This window comes from Ictidomys tridecemlineatus, chromosome 8, assembly GCF_052094955.1.
Source record: "Ictidomys tridecemlineatus isolate mIctTri1 chromosome 8, mIctTri1.hap1, whole genome shotgun sequence".
NCBI lineage: Eukaryota > Metazoa > Chordata > Mammalia > Rodentia > Sciuridae > Ictidomys > Ictidomys tridecemlineatus.
The window spans coordinates 136,125,146-136,140,005 of record NC_135484.1 but is presented as its reverse complement, the minus strand read 5'-3'; the positions used below and the strand labels follow the sequence as shown (position 1 = coordinate 136,140,005).

The 14,860-nt window shown below is 41.3% G+C and overlaps 2 protein-coding genes across 11 annotated transcripts in view; both read right to left on the bottom strand.

Annotated features, from left to right (window-relative positions):
* Window positions 1-7,076, bottom strand: part of Bphl (biphenyl hydrolase like) — a 30,391-nt gene extending 23,315 nt beyond the window's left edge. For 3 of the 8 annotated variants that reach the window (XM_078020479.1, XM_078020478.1, XM_078020480.1), the window contains exons 1-2: window positions 6,919-7,076; window positions 131-231 (exon numbers count right to left, since the gene is read on the bottom strand). In XM_078020479.1, the coding sequence (XP_077876605.1) occupies window positions 131-231; window positions 6,919-7,058 (241 nt within the window). In that variant the 5' untranslated portion in view covers window positions 7,059-7,076. Of the gene's footprint in view, window positions 1-130; window positions 232-6,654; window positions 6,821-6,918 lie in introns of those variants that run through there. The other 5 variants (XM_005327506.5, XM_078020481.1, XM_078020483.1 and 2 more) reach the window with 5 other exon arrangements.
* Window positions 7,077-10,747: 3,671 nt separating this feature from the next.
* Window positions 10,748-14,860, bottom strand: part of Ripk1 (receptor interacting serine/threonine kinase 1) — a 36,130-nt gene continuing 32,017 nt past the window's right edge. For all 3 annotated transcript variants that reach the window (XM_078020468.1, XM_040282182.2, XM_078020469.1), the window contains 2 exons: window positions 14,511-14,663; window positions 10,748-12,697 (listed from right to left, as the gene is read on the bottom strand). In XM_078020468.1, coding sequence (XP_077876594.1) covers window positions 12,411-12,697; window positions 14,511-14,663 — 440 coding nt within the window. In that variant the 3' untranslated portion in view covers window positions 10,748-12,410. The remainder of the gene's footprint in view (window positions 12,698-14,510; window positions 14,664-14,860) is intronic.

Genomic DNA, 14,860 nt, shown 5'->3' with positions numbered 1-14,860 from the left:
AGCGGTAGCGCGCTCTTCTGGCATGCATGCGGCCCGGGTTCGATCCTCAGCACCACATACAAACAAAGATGTTGTGTCCGCCAAAAACTAAAAATAAATATTAAAAATTCAAAAAAAAAAATTGTCAGACCCAACATCCCAGGAAGCAGCAGGACTGCATGTTCGCCCTCTCCAGTCTGCTGATAATGCAGGTGAACGCCATTCACAGACACTTTGGCAGAGGTTACTGTTCTGGAAGAAAAAGAAATCCCCAAAGGAAAATTAATTAACACAATATGTTTATCAATTTAATATGATAAGACTACTCTTTTACATGCATGAATCAGTTCCAGTACCCCTCTCAAGCTTCTTGGATTATTTTGATTTGTGCCTTAACTTTCCATTCCTAAACAGTGACATGAGTTTGTATCTTCTTTAACAGACTACAAAATCAACTGTATTCATTTTTCAATATACTGCAGCACCCAGCCTGGGCCCACCCTACACGAGCACTGAAAGGTTTGCTGGATTCAGTGGCTACATGTACAGGCCTAGGGCACATGTCCAGGAGCTAGAAGTCAGTGGTGCCCGCGTGCAGGCTGATGTGGGGCACCAGAGACACAGAACCTGGAATCATTTTCTCCTCCTCAGCAGCTTTACAGCAGCTATCAGAATATTCAGCAGTATTGGTGGCATTCCAGAGGACAAGACTGATCCCAGGAGTTCCAAGGAAAGGCCCTGGTGATCTCAGGGCATCTGGTGTCATCTGATCAGAAGCAGGAGGGCTCTAATCAGAAACACCCAACTGCATTCACATGGACTTGCTGGTTTTTAAGATGCTGAAATATTCCTGTGTTGACTATTAAGAAGCCATTTCCATAGGTCCCATTCATGATCCAGCATCTAACTAGACACTAATTGGCACAGGACAAGGCCACCACCAGCATCTGTCCTGCCTGAGGATGCATGGGCTGTACAGGTGTTCTCAGAGGCTCTTCTGGAAGCTCTAGAATAGACTGTCCAAGGATATACACCAGCACAGCACCTACAAGACCCCTGCACCGATTTGCCAGACAGATAACTTAGGACCTGATGGCATACTAGGAGAGGTGCTAGGAGGAGCAACTCCTCTTCTAGTGGACTGTCAATAAAGTAGAATCAACTAATCTTCCTTTTTCTATTACATACTCCTCACCTGACCACTGCCCTTGGTCAAGATGACTGCTCAAATATACGCTTTTGAAAAAACAAGGTCTTGTTTCTTCTTTCGGTTTCACCTGATTTGCCAATTTCAAGTAAAAACAAAATGTAGAAAAAAAATTGAATATTGCAGTATCTAATTGTAACACACACTTGTCTGTAAAATTATGACAGAAATGGGAAATAAGAAGTCCTGATATAAGCTCATTTCAGAAATATCATTAGAGGAGCAACAATCATGCCATGAGGTGGTTTTAGTATAATATGTACTCTGCCAACTTACTTATTATTAACTTCTTATTTCTCTGAGGAATTAATTTTTATTGGTAGGATGGATAAAAACAAATAAATGTACTTTACTAGTAAAGACTCATTTTAGTAAATGGTCATTTATTGGTGTATATTTGCTCATAGTCTAGAAGGAGAGATGATAAAGACAAAGGATTTACTCTGCAAACCTTCAGGGAGGCAGTTATGACTGAGGAAAAAGGAGCTTTGAGGCACCTGGATGGGATAAAAGTCCTTATTCTATTTCCTGTGTTGCCTAAATTAAATGAAGCCACTCCCTGAACAGAAATGACTACCATCCGCGCAGCTCACATTAGCAATAATGTGCACCATACCATTATTCCCTTTATTACTCCTGTGCCCTAGAATTTTTAGGAGCTCCCTTTCCTGCAGCGCCAAGAATATGCTCATGAAAGTTACATTGCACTGTGAGGATATTATGCACGATGAAAGTGCCCTTCCCTCATCAGTTTTCAGGACTGGGTGTTACTGCCTTAATCTCTCTGCATCTCTGCAGGGCACAGACTCACAGGCTTTTTCCCTCAGCTTCCATGATCACTCCCAAGTCTCTGCTGCAAAATACAAACAAAACTAACTTCCCTCTGTGCTTGGTAGTATCTATGTTTTGATTCCCCATTCCAAACTTCTCTAATTATTACCATCCCATGTTCTCTTGGTTACCTAAAAGGAATAGGGAGATAAAACCAGGCAGTCTTGATTTTACCATAATGGCAACTCAGTGTCAGGGAAGAATGTTTAAAGGGAGACAGAGATCATATCAGGGCTGGGCAGAGGGATCTAAAAGGAGCTTTGGAGATGAACTTCCAAAAATGGGTCAAATTCTGAAAAGAAAATGTGGTGGGAAGGGCATTTCTGGAAGACAAAAATAGTCTGATCAATGGCCCAGGAGCAAGGGACATCTGTGGGGACAAGCTCATGTTCAGCTAGCAAGAATATGAAGGCAGCTCTATGGTGGGGGCCTGCAGCTAGGCTGGGGGAAAGACACTGCCACACTGCTTTGTCTTCAACCACCCTATATGTCGTTGCACCAGAGGGACCTGTACTGTCACATCAGCCCATCCCAAGGGGTTGATGGAGTTTGACAAAAACCTTTCATGAATCTCTAAGCTGAAGGAAAAGGAATGAGGACTATTTGTGAACAAAAGCAAATCAATATCAAACATAAGAAAAAGGTTTACTTTTAAAGATAACAGTTACTGCTGGGCATGGTGGCATATACCTATAATCTCCAGTGACTGAGGAGGCTGAAGCAGGAGGATCACACATTTGAGGCCAGCCTCAGTCACTTAGTGAAATCCTCAGCAATATAGCAAAACCTGTCTCAAAATTAAAACATATGAACAAACAAACAAAAGGACTGGGAATGTACTCAGTAGTAAAGCACACCCCTGAGTTCCACCCCAATACCGTTAAAAAAAAAAAAAAAGACAACAACAATTATTGTTTGCTTTCACAGAAATATAACTGAAATGAGTATGGCACTTTTCTTTTTTTTTTTTTTTTAAAGAGAGAGTGAGAGAGAGGGGGACAGAGAGAAAGAGAGAGAATTTTAATATTTATTTATTTTTTCTTAGTTCTCGGCGGACACAACATCTTCGTTTGTATGTGGTGCTGAGGATCGAACCCGGGCCGCACGCACGCTAGGTGAGCACGCTACCGCATGAGCCACATCCCCAGCCCAGTATGGCACTTTTCTTCCAGATTATCTTAGAGTTGCAGTCAGGCCTTGGAGTAACAGTTATGTGCATGTTGTAAGAAAATCAGGCCATAAAGACCAGGCCTTCAATGGCCCTGCTGTGTGTTTATTACTTGAACCACATTCAAGATACCAAATTTCCCAAAACTCTCAGGGAGGAAAAAAATAGAAAACTTCAGAAAATTTAGAGACAAAAATTATAGGCTGTGGGGTATAGCTTAGTGGCAGACCATTTGCCTACTCTTATGCACAAGGCCCTGGGGGTCCTCAACTCACAATCCTCCTGCCTAGGGCCTTTGAATAAACAATAAAGAAAAAATACTAATCCCTTCCTCTTTGGCTATCAGTTTGGTTTTTCCATCTCTTCTTCCCTCTTATTAAATTGCATCTCTAACCCAGGTATTCTGAAACGGTTGTGTTGTTTAGAATCATCAGTGGAGACTTAAAAGCATGCCTATAACAATCCTGAAAGACATTCAATAACTCTGTGGCAGTGCCCTGGTTATCTGCTTTCAGAAACATTAAACTCCACCATACCATTCATTCATTCATGCACATCCTGAACACCAACCTGGTGCTGGGCACTAAAGTTATGCTGTCATGTAGTTTGGAGGCTAGCAGATGGGTAAACAGCTGGCCACCAGCATTTACCATGCAGTGTGTGGAATCTTATGAAAGAGAAGCTAGGGGAGGAGACCCTAGGATGTAGGTGAGAGTCACCAAGTTCAACCCCCTGCACCAACACCTCCATAGCTGCCCACTTGTCCCCACCTTCTTTAAAAAATATTTTTTAGTTGTCAATGGACCTTTATTTATTTATATGTGGTGCTGAAAATCAAACCCAGTGCCTCAACACGTGCTAGGCAAGTCCTCTACAACTGAGCCACAACCTCAGCTCCAATCGTCCCCTTTTTACAAGAGCATTTCCTGTCTCCTACTACTTCAGTGGAACTAGGGATTGAACCCAGGGGCTCTTCCATTGAGCTCCATCCCCATTCCTATTTTGGATTTTATTTAGAGACAGGGTTTCGCTGAGTTGCTTAGCGCCTCACCATTGCTGAGGCTGGGTTTGAACTCACGATCCTCCTGCCTCAGCTTCCTGAGCCACTGGGATTATAGGCGTGTGCCACTGTACCTGGCCTCAAACTTCAATTTGAACCATCTTGCAAACTTCTAAATCTGATGCATACACTATGCTTCAATTCAAATCTTTGGGGTGGAAGCTAGGCGATTATATTTTAAAATTTCTTCAGGAGATTCCAATAGGCAACTAAGATTGACAACAACTGTAATGAGTTATTGGAGGGATAATATTATGTTGAACCTAATCTTACTATGGAGGAATCTGAGGATTAGAGAACAAAATAATTTGCCTACACTGTGGTGCTCTGCCAAACCAAGATGAGCACCAGAAGGTCTGACCCAGAGCCTCAGCACTTTGCTTTAGAAATAAAAATGGAGGCCACTTAGTAAGATACAACCTCATTTCAAAAGTCCTAATCATTTATATTCAGCTATTTTATATAAAGTAACCATTAACTACAATAAAGTATTACACAACCCCAGGGCTTGAATTCAAGTGAATCTTGATCATTTATTTTTACTTCTTTTATATTATTATTTGTATCATTACTAATTGTACCTACTAAACACTTATGTCTTTTACATCCATTGTTTCAAATCCTCACAAACTGTGCAAGGCAGGAGGCTCAGAGAGGTTAAGTAACTTGGCTACATTGACACAGACAGGAAGTGATGGTAACAGAGCTATCTAAACTCCAGAGGCCAAGCTTTCTCTCTAACTTCATGGCTGAACAGAGTCCCCTGCATGGCTCAGGCACTGGGGTAGAACACAGTCTGACTGCCATGTTGGGAGAGGGTGGTGGCAGGCTTCAAGGCAAGGAGGGAATCTGGAACAGGGCATTATTCCAAGATTGAACTCAGAAAATATTTTTCTTCAGGCAGATTGTTAGATGCTGTAAATTGTTAATATTGTAACTGTACATAACATACAATTTCAGAAAGAAAAGACTTTTTTATTTTTTTTAACCTAATCCAGAAACAAATTTCCTTAATTTATTAAATAAGAGTCAAAGTTCCAAACAGACTTACAAACAAGTTTTTGGCATACAACTGAGTTGCACATTGGACACTGGCTGTTAGAAGCAGTTTTTTTTTTTTTTTTTTTTTTAAATAGGAGTGCTTTTACCAGTTTCATGGGACTGTGGCCTTGTTTCAGGGTTAACCAATACCACTGCTCATTTTCTCAGATTACATATCATCAGTTTGCAACTGCATTTATGCACCTGCAGGACAAAATCTGGAGAAACCTGTTTTTCAGAGTTAATTCAGGAAGTGTCACAAAGTGGACAGGGCCTCTATGTAACCATTAAATAACCTATCAGGACTATGATACTGGTACGATCACAGCAACATTATCTCAATCCTTTTTTGAAAACAGGAACCTGAATACAATGTACATTTTTCACTGTTGATTTATATAGCTGCGTCTACTGACACGTTTTTCCATCTGTATCAAAATAGTCCTGGAGTAATAAAACTAAGCCAAATATGAAACTTAAGTACCAGTTAATTACACAATGAAAATTTTAAAAAAGTGGTCAGATTTACCCTCGTATTTTCTTCTTTGAATTGATAGTTTCCACATGATATCAAGTAAAATTCTAAATGCCAGGTACCAATCAAACATTTCATTTTTCCCCACAAGTCATTAATGAAATTGACCCATCAACATTTAACTGCATACATGCATTGTGTGTCTATATGAGGTGAAACATATATGTGTAGACATATTATGTAAAGAATACAGTAAAGAAAATTTCTGCACAGAATCTCTTGGAACCAGACACCAGGTCAGAGATTAATCCAGGTTTTTGTTGTTACTGTTTTATCTGTAAAGCCGACGAGAGGACTAAGAGAAACATGCAGATTTTTGGACCTCTCCACACATGTATTTCAGAATCTCTAAGAGTGAGGTCTGGGATTCTGAATATTCATAGGTTCCCAAGATGATTCTCTTGCACATTACAGTTGGAGATAAGCAAATTAAAGACTCAGGAGACTTGGGACTCATGTCTTAAGCCTGATCAGTTCTATGCCAGCTAATAGGCCCCAGACATATTCAGGCAGATTTCTGATATAAGAAGTAGGAGAAGGCACTCCTGTAATCCCAAGGATTTTGGAGGCTGAGGCAGGAGGATGGCAAGTTCGAGGTCAGCCACTATCAAGACCCTAAGCAATTTAGCAAGACGGTCTCAAAATGAAAAGCTGGGGCTATACCTCAGTGTGGCAAAAAAAACAAAAACAAAAACAAAAAACCCAGCAGCACAAGAGATTACTATTCTCAACCTCACGATGTAAAGTCTAGAAAGAGGAACCGGCTAAGAACAAGAGGCAAGGGTTTACAATCTGCTTTCTCACCAGTTAGTTGTGACTAATAGCAAATTTACCTCTCGGGGACCCTGCATCTGCACACAGACGACCATCTCATCCCCTAAGCTCCAGAATCACAGATGTGAGGCCCAGGCACAGTTCAGGCGCTCACGGAGTGCTCCCGGATGCGGGATCTCGGGAAATGAAGGGCCACTAGGAGGCCAGACCTCGCCCACGACCCCCATCTTCGCAGCCGGGTCCACCTGGGTCAGCGCGCCCCTCCCGCTGCCCCCCAGGGCGCGCAACGCTGGGGCTCCCCGACGGCAGGAGGGCGCCATTACCCGTACGCGGCCTTGCGCCCAGCCGTGGGGACGTAAATCTTGGGCATCTGAGGCGAGAAGAGCAGCCGCGGTAGCAGCCCGCCTCGGCAACACAGCCTCACCACCATGTTCCTCTGTTGCGCCGCCCTGGAAGCGCGCATGCGCAGGACCTTATGCCCGTCCCTGCTAGCCCCGCCCCGTCCGCCACGCCCCCGAGGCGCCCAGCTGTGCCGGGCCACACCCCTCTACACCAGCCTCGCCCAGCTTGTGTTGGTGTCCTGCGCCAGCCCGCCACGCCCCGCACACAGCCTTTGCCTGAGACTGGATCTTTTCTTAAGGGCTCTCTCTGGCCCACAGGCACGAGGTCCCAGTCTATGTCACCTCCTCCTACCTGTTTGCTATAGTGATGACCAAGGCCCCTGGGGAAGTGAGGTCACTGGCCATCCTGCCTTCACCTGGTGGGCACCAAGGTCGAGCTTCTGACGGATTAATTATTAATTAATTAATCCCTGCTGCATAGCTGGTGCTAAAGGTGAGATGGAGTACGTTCTCATTTAGGGATGGTGGAATCTAATGTTTTTTTTTTCTGTAAGCCATTTATATCCATTAAGATATTACTATTTAAAAAAAAAAGAAGTTCGTGTTGCTCAAGATGTTGAGAAATTAACATTCTTGTCCGCTGCTGGTGGGAATGCAAAATGGCTCAGCTGCTGTGGTCAAGAAGATTTCGGTTCCTTAAAAAAGGTTAAATAGAGAATCACCCTATGATCCAGCAATTCTGTTTTTGAGTATACATCCAAAACAACGAGGGCTTCAGATATTTGTGCACCAGTTTTCATAACAGCATTATTCACAAGAGCCAAAAAGTGAAAGCAACCCAAGTGCTCATCAACTGACTAATGGATAAAATGTAGTGCATCCATGCCATGGAATATTACTCAGCTTTAACAAGGAAATATATTTTTTTAAACTGGTTCTTTTTATACATGACAGCAGAATCCATTTTGATATAATTATACAAGCATGGAATATATTTTATTTTTGGTTAAGAGTCCCATTCTTATGGATGTACATGGTGGTGGGATTCACTGTGTTGTTTGCATGGTACATGAAAAATTGTCAGATTCATTCCACTGTATTTGTTTATGCCCCCTCCTTCCCTCTATTTCTCATTGTCGAATCCACTTAACTTCTATCCCCCCCTCCCACCTCTGCCTCTTATTTTGGGTTAGCTTCCACCTTTAGTTTCATTCGACCTTTAGTTTCTGCTTTGGTTTCTGGGGACTGGCTTACTTCACTTAGCATGATAGTCTCCAGATCCTTCATTTGCTGGTAAATGTCATAAAGCTATTCTTCTTTATGGTTAAATAATATTCCAGTGTATTTGTACCACATTTTCTTTATTCATTTGTTGAAGGGCACCTAGGTTGGTTCCATAGCTTAGCTATTGTGAAACTAGCTGTTATAAATTGTGATGTGAATACATCACTGTAGTACATTGATTTTAACTCCTGTGGATAAAAGGAGGAGTGGGATAACTGGGTTAAATGGTGGCTCCATTCCAAGTTTTTTGAGGAATTGTTATACCGCTTTCCAGAGTGGTTGCACCAATTTGCAATCCCACAATGTATAAGTGTAACTTTTTCTCTACATCTTTGCCAACATTGTTACTTGTATTCTTGATAATTGCCATTCTGACTGGAGTGAGATGGAATCTCAGTGTGATTTTAATTTGCATTTCTCTAATTGCTAGAGATGTTGGACATTTTTTCATATATTTTTTGACCGCTCACATCTCTTCTGTGAAGTGCCTGTTCAGGTCCTTTCCCCATTAATTAATTGAGGTTTTTTTTGTGTTAAGTTTTGTGTTCTTTATAAATCCTGGAAATAGTGTTCTGAGGTGCAGGTGGCAAAGATTTTCTCCCATTCTATAGGCTCCCTCTTCATGCACTTGTTTCCTTTGCTGTGAAGAAGCTTTTTAGTTTGATATCATCCCATTTATTGATAATTGATTTTATTTCTTGCACTTTAGGGGTCTTATTAAGGAAGTCAGTTCCTGAGCCTGGATGTTGGAGTGTGCGTGTAGGGTCTCTGATCTAATACCTAAGTCTTAAAAGGAAATCTTGACAAATGCTAAATACGGGTGAACCATGAGGACTTTGTACATGAGGTTCCTAAAGTTGTCCAATTCACAGACTAGAATGGGAATTTCCAAGAGCTGCCAGGGTGAGGGGAATGTGGAGTTAGTGTCTAATACACAGTTTCAGTGCTGCAAAATAAAGATTTCTGTAGCTGGATGGTGGTGGTGAGTACACAGCAATGTGAATGTATTTAATGCTCCTGAACTGAGCACTTAAAATAGTTAAGATGGTAAAAGTTCTGTGTATTTTGTCATTATTTTTTAAGGCATATAGCTTTATAAAGGTTCCAAACATCTACAACTGAAATCTCAGAAGAGAAAAAAACAGTTATACTTTTAAGTCTGGCTACCACTGTAGTCTCCCTTAACTGGGAACACTTGGCAAAATTTGTGGCTACTGTTTTAGCCTTGGCAAGAACAATCTGAGATAATAGCTTCCTTACATATTGTGTTATTTTTCCTCCAAGAGATCCATCCTTCTTGTGTAACTGCATACACAGTACTTTTAAGTTACAGGAGAGGTCAGTTAACCTGCATGGTTCCTCACTGTCCCGTTGCAGTTTCTGTAGTAGTAAGAACAGGTTTGACTTAAATAAAGAATATGCACAAACATGCTTACATTCTACTTTGAACATACATCTGTCAACTCCTGCATAGAAGGAAAGAGGAATGTATGTTTGAGTTGACTTTAATATCACTTGACTTTCAGGAATCTTTGGTGGGGTCATTTCCTTTTTTTTTTTTTCCTGAAACATTCATTGGGATTTCTTTTCAGAGATGATGAGAATTAAAAATGTCTATAGAATTTCAACAATAGTGACTCAACTGCTAAGCCAGAAAGGTAGTGTGGAGTTCTTAGTTTACTAATGTCAGAATTTTTAAAGTACATTCTTGAGGACTGGTCCTTTATGTGTACTATTAAATAACTTCCATTTTGCAGTTATTTTGGTGCCAGGCTCCTTATGAGGCACCACTTTATTTTAATCTTCAACCAGCCTATGTATTATTGCCCCACCCCCGTTTATAGACGGAATTACTATGCCTTGCTATCATAGTGTTAGTCCTTCAATTTCTTTGTAATCTAATGCTTCTAAAAAACCTTTAACCTTTCAACTACTTTTATTTACACTAGTATTATAATTAGAAAAAATAAATAACACCTTAACATGTGTACCAAAATATTGTTTAAAACATTTTATGAGCAAGAACTCCTCTTCTTATTCCTGAAGCACTAACTTCACATGATAGACTAAAGGCAAAGATTACCACCAGGGCAACTAATGGAAAAAATCTGCGCTCAGGAACCAAGTATGGACAGCCTTCTTCCTCATTTTTTTTTTTTTTTTTGGTCTGGGTCATTCTGCTTATTTAGTTTCTGCCCAAGAATAACAGTGAGGCTTGGGCTTTGTATAGAAACTCTCCAGAGGCAAATTTGACTTTCTTCAGGGTGGTGTTTAGAGAGTGGAGAGGGAGGTGGCGGAAAGGCTTCTGAGTCCCAGAGAAAGGACAGCAGTGCTGTAGGCCTGTCACCCAGAGGATGGCCATGCCTGCTTCCTGGGAGCTCCTCTTTCTACCATCAGCTCGCTCTCTCTGCCAGCAGCAGTAGGGTAAAGGGGGACGACACACAGGAAATGCCAACCTGAGCAGCAGAGGTACAGTAGACAATCCCAAATAGTTTCATTTATACAAACACACATCATTTCAATGGCCTGCATTTCATATATAACGTTTTATTTTAAAAAGTCCATTAAAATACCTTCCATTTTTGTCTCTTAACATTGACCATCTAACCTCTTTTCAATTTAGGAGAACTAGAACACCATTGGAATGGAGGTCCAAGGAACCTATTTAGAAATCATACATGCTCCTTCAGCAAAGCCTGGGCCCTTCCCCACTCCAATTTTACTTGGGGTCAGCATGACTTAATGCTGGTGGCAGCTAAGTAGTGAGACCTGACATGTGTGGACATACTGAGGCTTACAGCAGTACTCTTCTCAAGCAGGGCAATTTTTCCCTTCCAGGGAACACTTGGAAATTCCTAGAGACATTGTCACTGGGGGCAAGATGAGGGAAGGCACAGGATAGCCTCCCCCACACCAACCAAAAAACAACAACAACAACAAAAAACCCCTACGTGGCTCAATGCCAATAGTGGAGAAACGCTGTTCTGCATCCTCATTTCAGGGGTGTGTGTCTGCAGAGGCTGGAGGGGATTCAGAATCAGAACCAACAACACTCTTATCGACCCAAGACATCAGAATCTCTCCAGACAGAGTGACCATCACTGCACCCTTCTCTCCCTCTATGTTGGGAGAGCTGAACCCAATGGCATATCTCTGTTTAGCAAAGTGCCAGCAACAATGCCCAATGACCTGGGTAGCTTCAATGTTCTGTTCTAGAAGTTCTTTCATCTGCTCCTGGGATTCATAAGGGCTTTGAAAGGCTGAGTGCTAGATGCATAATGACCAGGCTCTCAAGTTTTTTTTTTTTTTTTTAGCTTCACAGCACACAGAAAAAAATAAACACATCTCTTTGGTAAGCTGGGGTAAACTGAGGTAAGAGCTCAACAGCGATCAGTCCTGAGGCTCTGATCATACCCAGGGGTGAAGAGATCAATATTTCCCACATACCTTTCTCTGTTTGGGGGACACAGGATGGGAAACTGCATAAAGTACTGGAGTGTTAGGAAAGCACATATAAAATTAAGAATTTTTGTGGTAGTCACAATTCATAACAGTTTCTTGAATTAACTGCCAGGAAAATCCAATGATTTTCCACCCTGTATTTTTTTCTCCTCTTTAGCACTCTTTCCCTTCAGTGAATTTATACTTTAGAACAATGAAGGGGGATTGCACATAATTTCTTAAGAGTCTGTGGCGACAGTATTTGATACTGAAGTTAATAGGTCCTATAATTTTGGGACAAACTGTTGGTTGTCATACAAAAAAATCTATTTGCACAGAAATTAGAAATTTATTGCACTTTGGTTATAAGAGGAGCCTATGTGCAGAAGAAAGCCCAAAATAAGAAAGCCAAATTTGTTTTTTCCACCAAAACCCCAGGAAATGAAATGACTAGCATAATTTAAGGTTATGACATGGGCTGAAAGAAAATGATATTCTTCAAATATCTCTTCTTTCCCTTTTACACCCAACTAGGCTTTCTCTTTCTCTTTGTTTTTAATACCCTCATGGGTATTAAGAAGCCTCCTGTCTGCACACTTTCCTGAGAGTGGGATGCTGGCTGAAGATTTCTCTTGCCGTTCTTCAGCTCTGAAATGCAGGCAGCGACATGTATCCGCGAGGATAGAATCTTGAATGTTTGGGGGCAGAACACCTCCCAGGGGCTTCATGTTGCCCAAGCCCCTCCAGGGTTAGTTCTGGCTGACATGGATCAAGGCGGTCAGGAGGTCTATTCTGGAACACTGGTGGAGCGCCTGGGCCAGCTTTCCCACGGTGGCCCCCTTATTGCCTTCCCTCATCAGCCACTTCTGGAGCATCTGGTAAACTTTTTCTTTCAGTCCATCGCGCTCATAGTCATGGTCGATTTCATCAATCTGAGACTCAGTGAAGCCCAGCTTACGGGCACAGTTTTTCCAGTGCTTTCCCAGGTTTTCTCTGACGGGGTTCAAGTGTTTGGCAGTCAGACTTGAGGTATTATCTACCAAAAGGAAAAGAAAGAAGGTGTCAGGCTGTAACCCACTTGAACAATCTAGCTTCCTGGACTGCTGAAAGGCCCCAGCAAAATGAAGAATACCAGCAGGCAGAAAAAGATGGCTTCTTAATCTAGTTACTAACTCACTGGATGAACTCAATATGCACAATGGCCTTGAGTCTGTGTGTGACCCTTCCTCCTGGCAAATACACCTGGACCACAGCCCATAGTGTTGTGAACAAAACCCCTCCCTGGCTATTAGTGTGGGGATTCCAATCAACCATACTCAGTGGCCCTATGTATGTCAGACCTTCCTGGATGTGATAGGAACAACCACATTTTTGTTCCTTTGGAAGATTTTCCACTTACATCTGGCCATAGTTACACTACCGCCCACTCCTGACCCTGCTTACGCAGTTCACTTTCCTTAGTTAACCAGAGACACTAAGACCATCATTCAGTTACTACGCCCTCCCTATTTCTCAAGGGATGAGGTAGGAGGTATCAATATTCTTCAAGGTTCATTTTTAGACCCCTTCCTACCTTCATTTTCTCCTCTTCCCCAAACTGCTGTCCCTTTCTTCCTATAGCCATGCCATCTCTCCTTCTACTGATTCTATCCCTTCAGCTCTTCAGAAAAATAATTAATAAAGGAAACAAAATTATAAAACCACATCACAAACAAACTATATTACTCGATCCTTACCCTATCTCAGTATGCTGAATACAAAGAAAAAGACATCTAATTTTTCATACACATCTCCCATTCTTTCCTCAGCCCATGACAATGTAGTTTCTGTTGCTATTACTAGATATTAGCAGTCCAAGAACCTCCCAAAATATCTGCCAAATTTTGTCAGAATCTTTAGGAGAGGAGCCCTGAATTTCATCAGATTCTTAAAGACACCTTCGGTTCCTCAAAAGTTAAGAACATCTATAGGTAGAAGTTCTGGCGCCCTACTTGATTTGTAAATAAAGTTTTATTGGAATCCAGCCATGATCATCCATGTACATATCTTCTGAGGTTGCTTTTATACTACCATGAACTAGTAGTATTTGGGTAGTTCCAAGAGAGACCTCGGGTCCAACATAGACTAATGTATTTACTATCTAGTCATTTATAGAAAAACTTTGACAACCCCAAGATTAATCAGAAAGCTGGATTCTTAATCACATCATTTGACCTCTTTTTTTTTAAGTCAATTTTTTAAATTTGACCTCTTGACCCCTTTTCCCAGGCTGTGTCTTAAGATTAATGTTATGGACCTGCAGAGTGAAACCCTCTGAGAGACAACCCTCTTATTTTCATTACAGAGGTGCTGGTGAGGGTACAGTTTTTCACTTTTACAGAATCCCTTTTGATGGGGACCTAATAGAGCAATTTCTCTCAGGTCTAAACAGTAATACTGATGATGATCAAAGTTTAATGCTTTATAGATCTTCCTATGTACCAGGCAATATTCCAAGCTCTTTACACATATTGACTCCCTTAATTTTCATAATAGAGTTATGAATTAGATACTGTGATTATCCCTGCATGAAAAACAAAGAACTTATATGGAGATCACATATGATTTCTTTATAACTTATCAGGAGGAGATATTGAATAACTTTCAGGAAGAATCATCAGAGAAATTTTAAGATTCCATTATATCCCTCTCAACAAGTAAGAAAAGTCAAGGTTGCTAGACATTGTTTGTTGGGTTTTTTGTTTTGTGGTGCTAGGTATCAAAACCCAGGGCTTTGCATATGCTAGGCAAGTTCTCTATCACTGAGCTACATCCCCAGCCCAGCACTAAGTCTTTAAAGAGCATCTTACCAAAGATATCTCGGAACTTGGAAAGTGGCTCTTCTTTCACATTTGCACATGTGTTTTCTGGTAGTTGTGAATTCACTGCACCAACCTCCATATAATTATAGGTTCCAATCTGTATGCCAGTACTATTGTATATGCAACATTTTGGGGACTCATCTGAAGAGACAGAAACATACAAGTAAATCCATCAAGCAAGAGAAAAAAAATATGACATGGTAAAGGAACAGGGGTTTACTCCAAATGTTTAGTTAACTTATATCATTCCTAACATCTTTTGTCTTTAAAATGTGGCTACTCCACCTCACACCCATTAGGAACTCTAAAACCACCACACAAACAAACAGTGTTGGTAT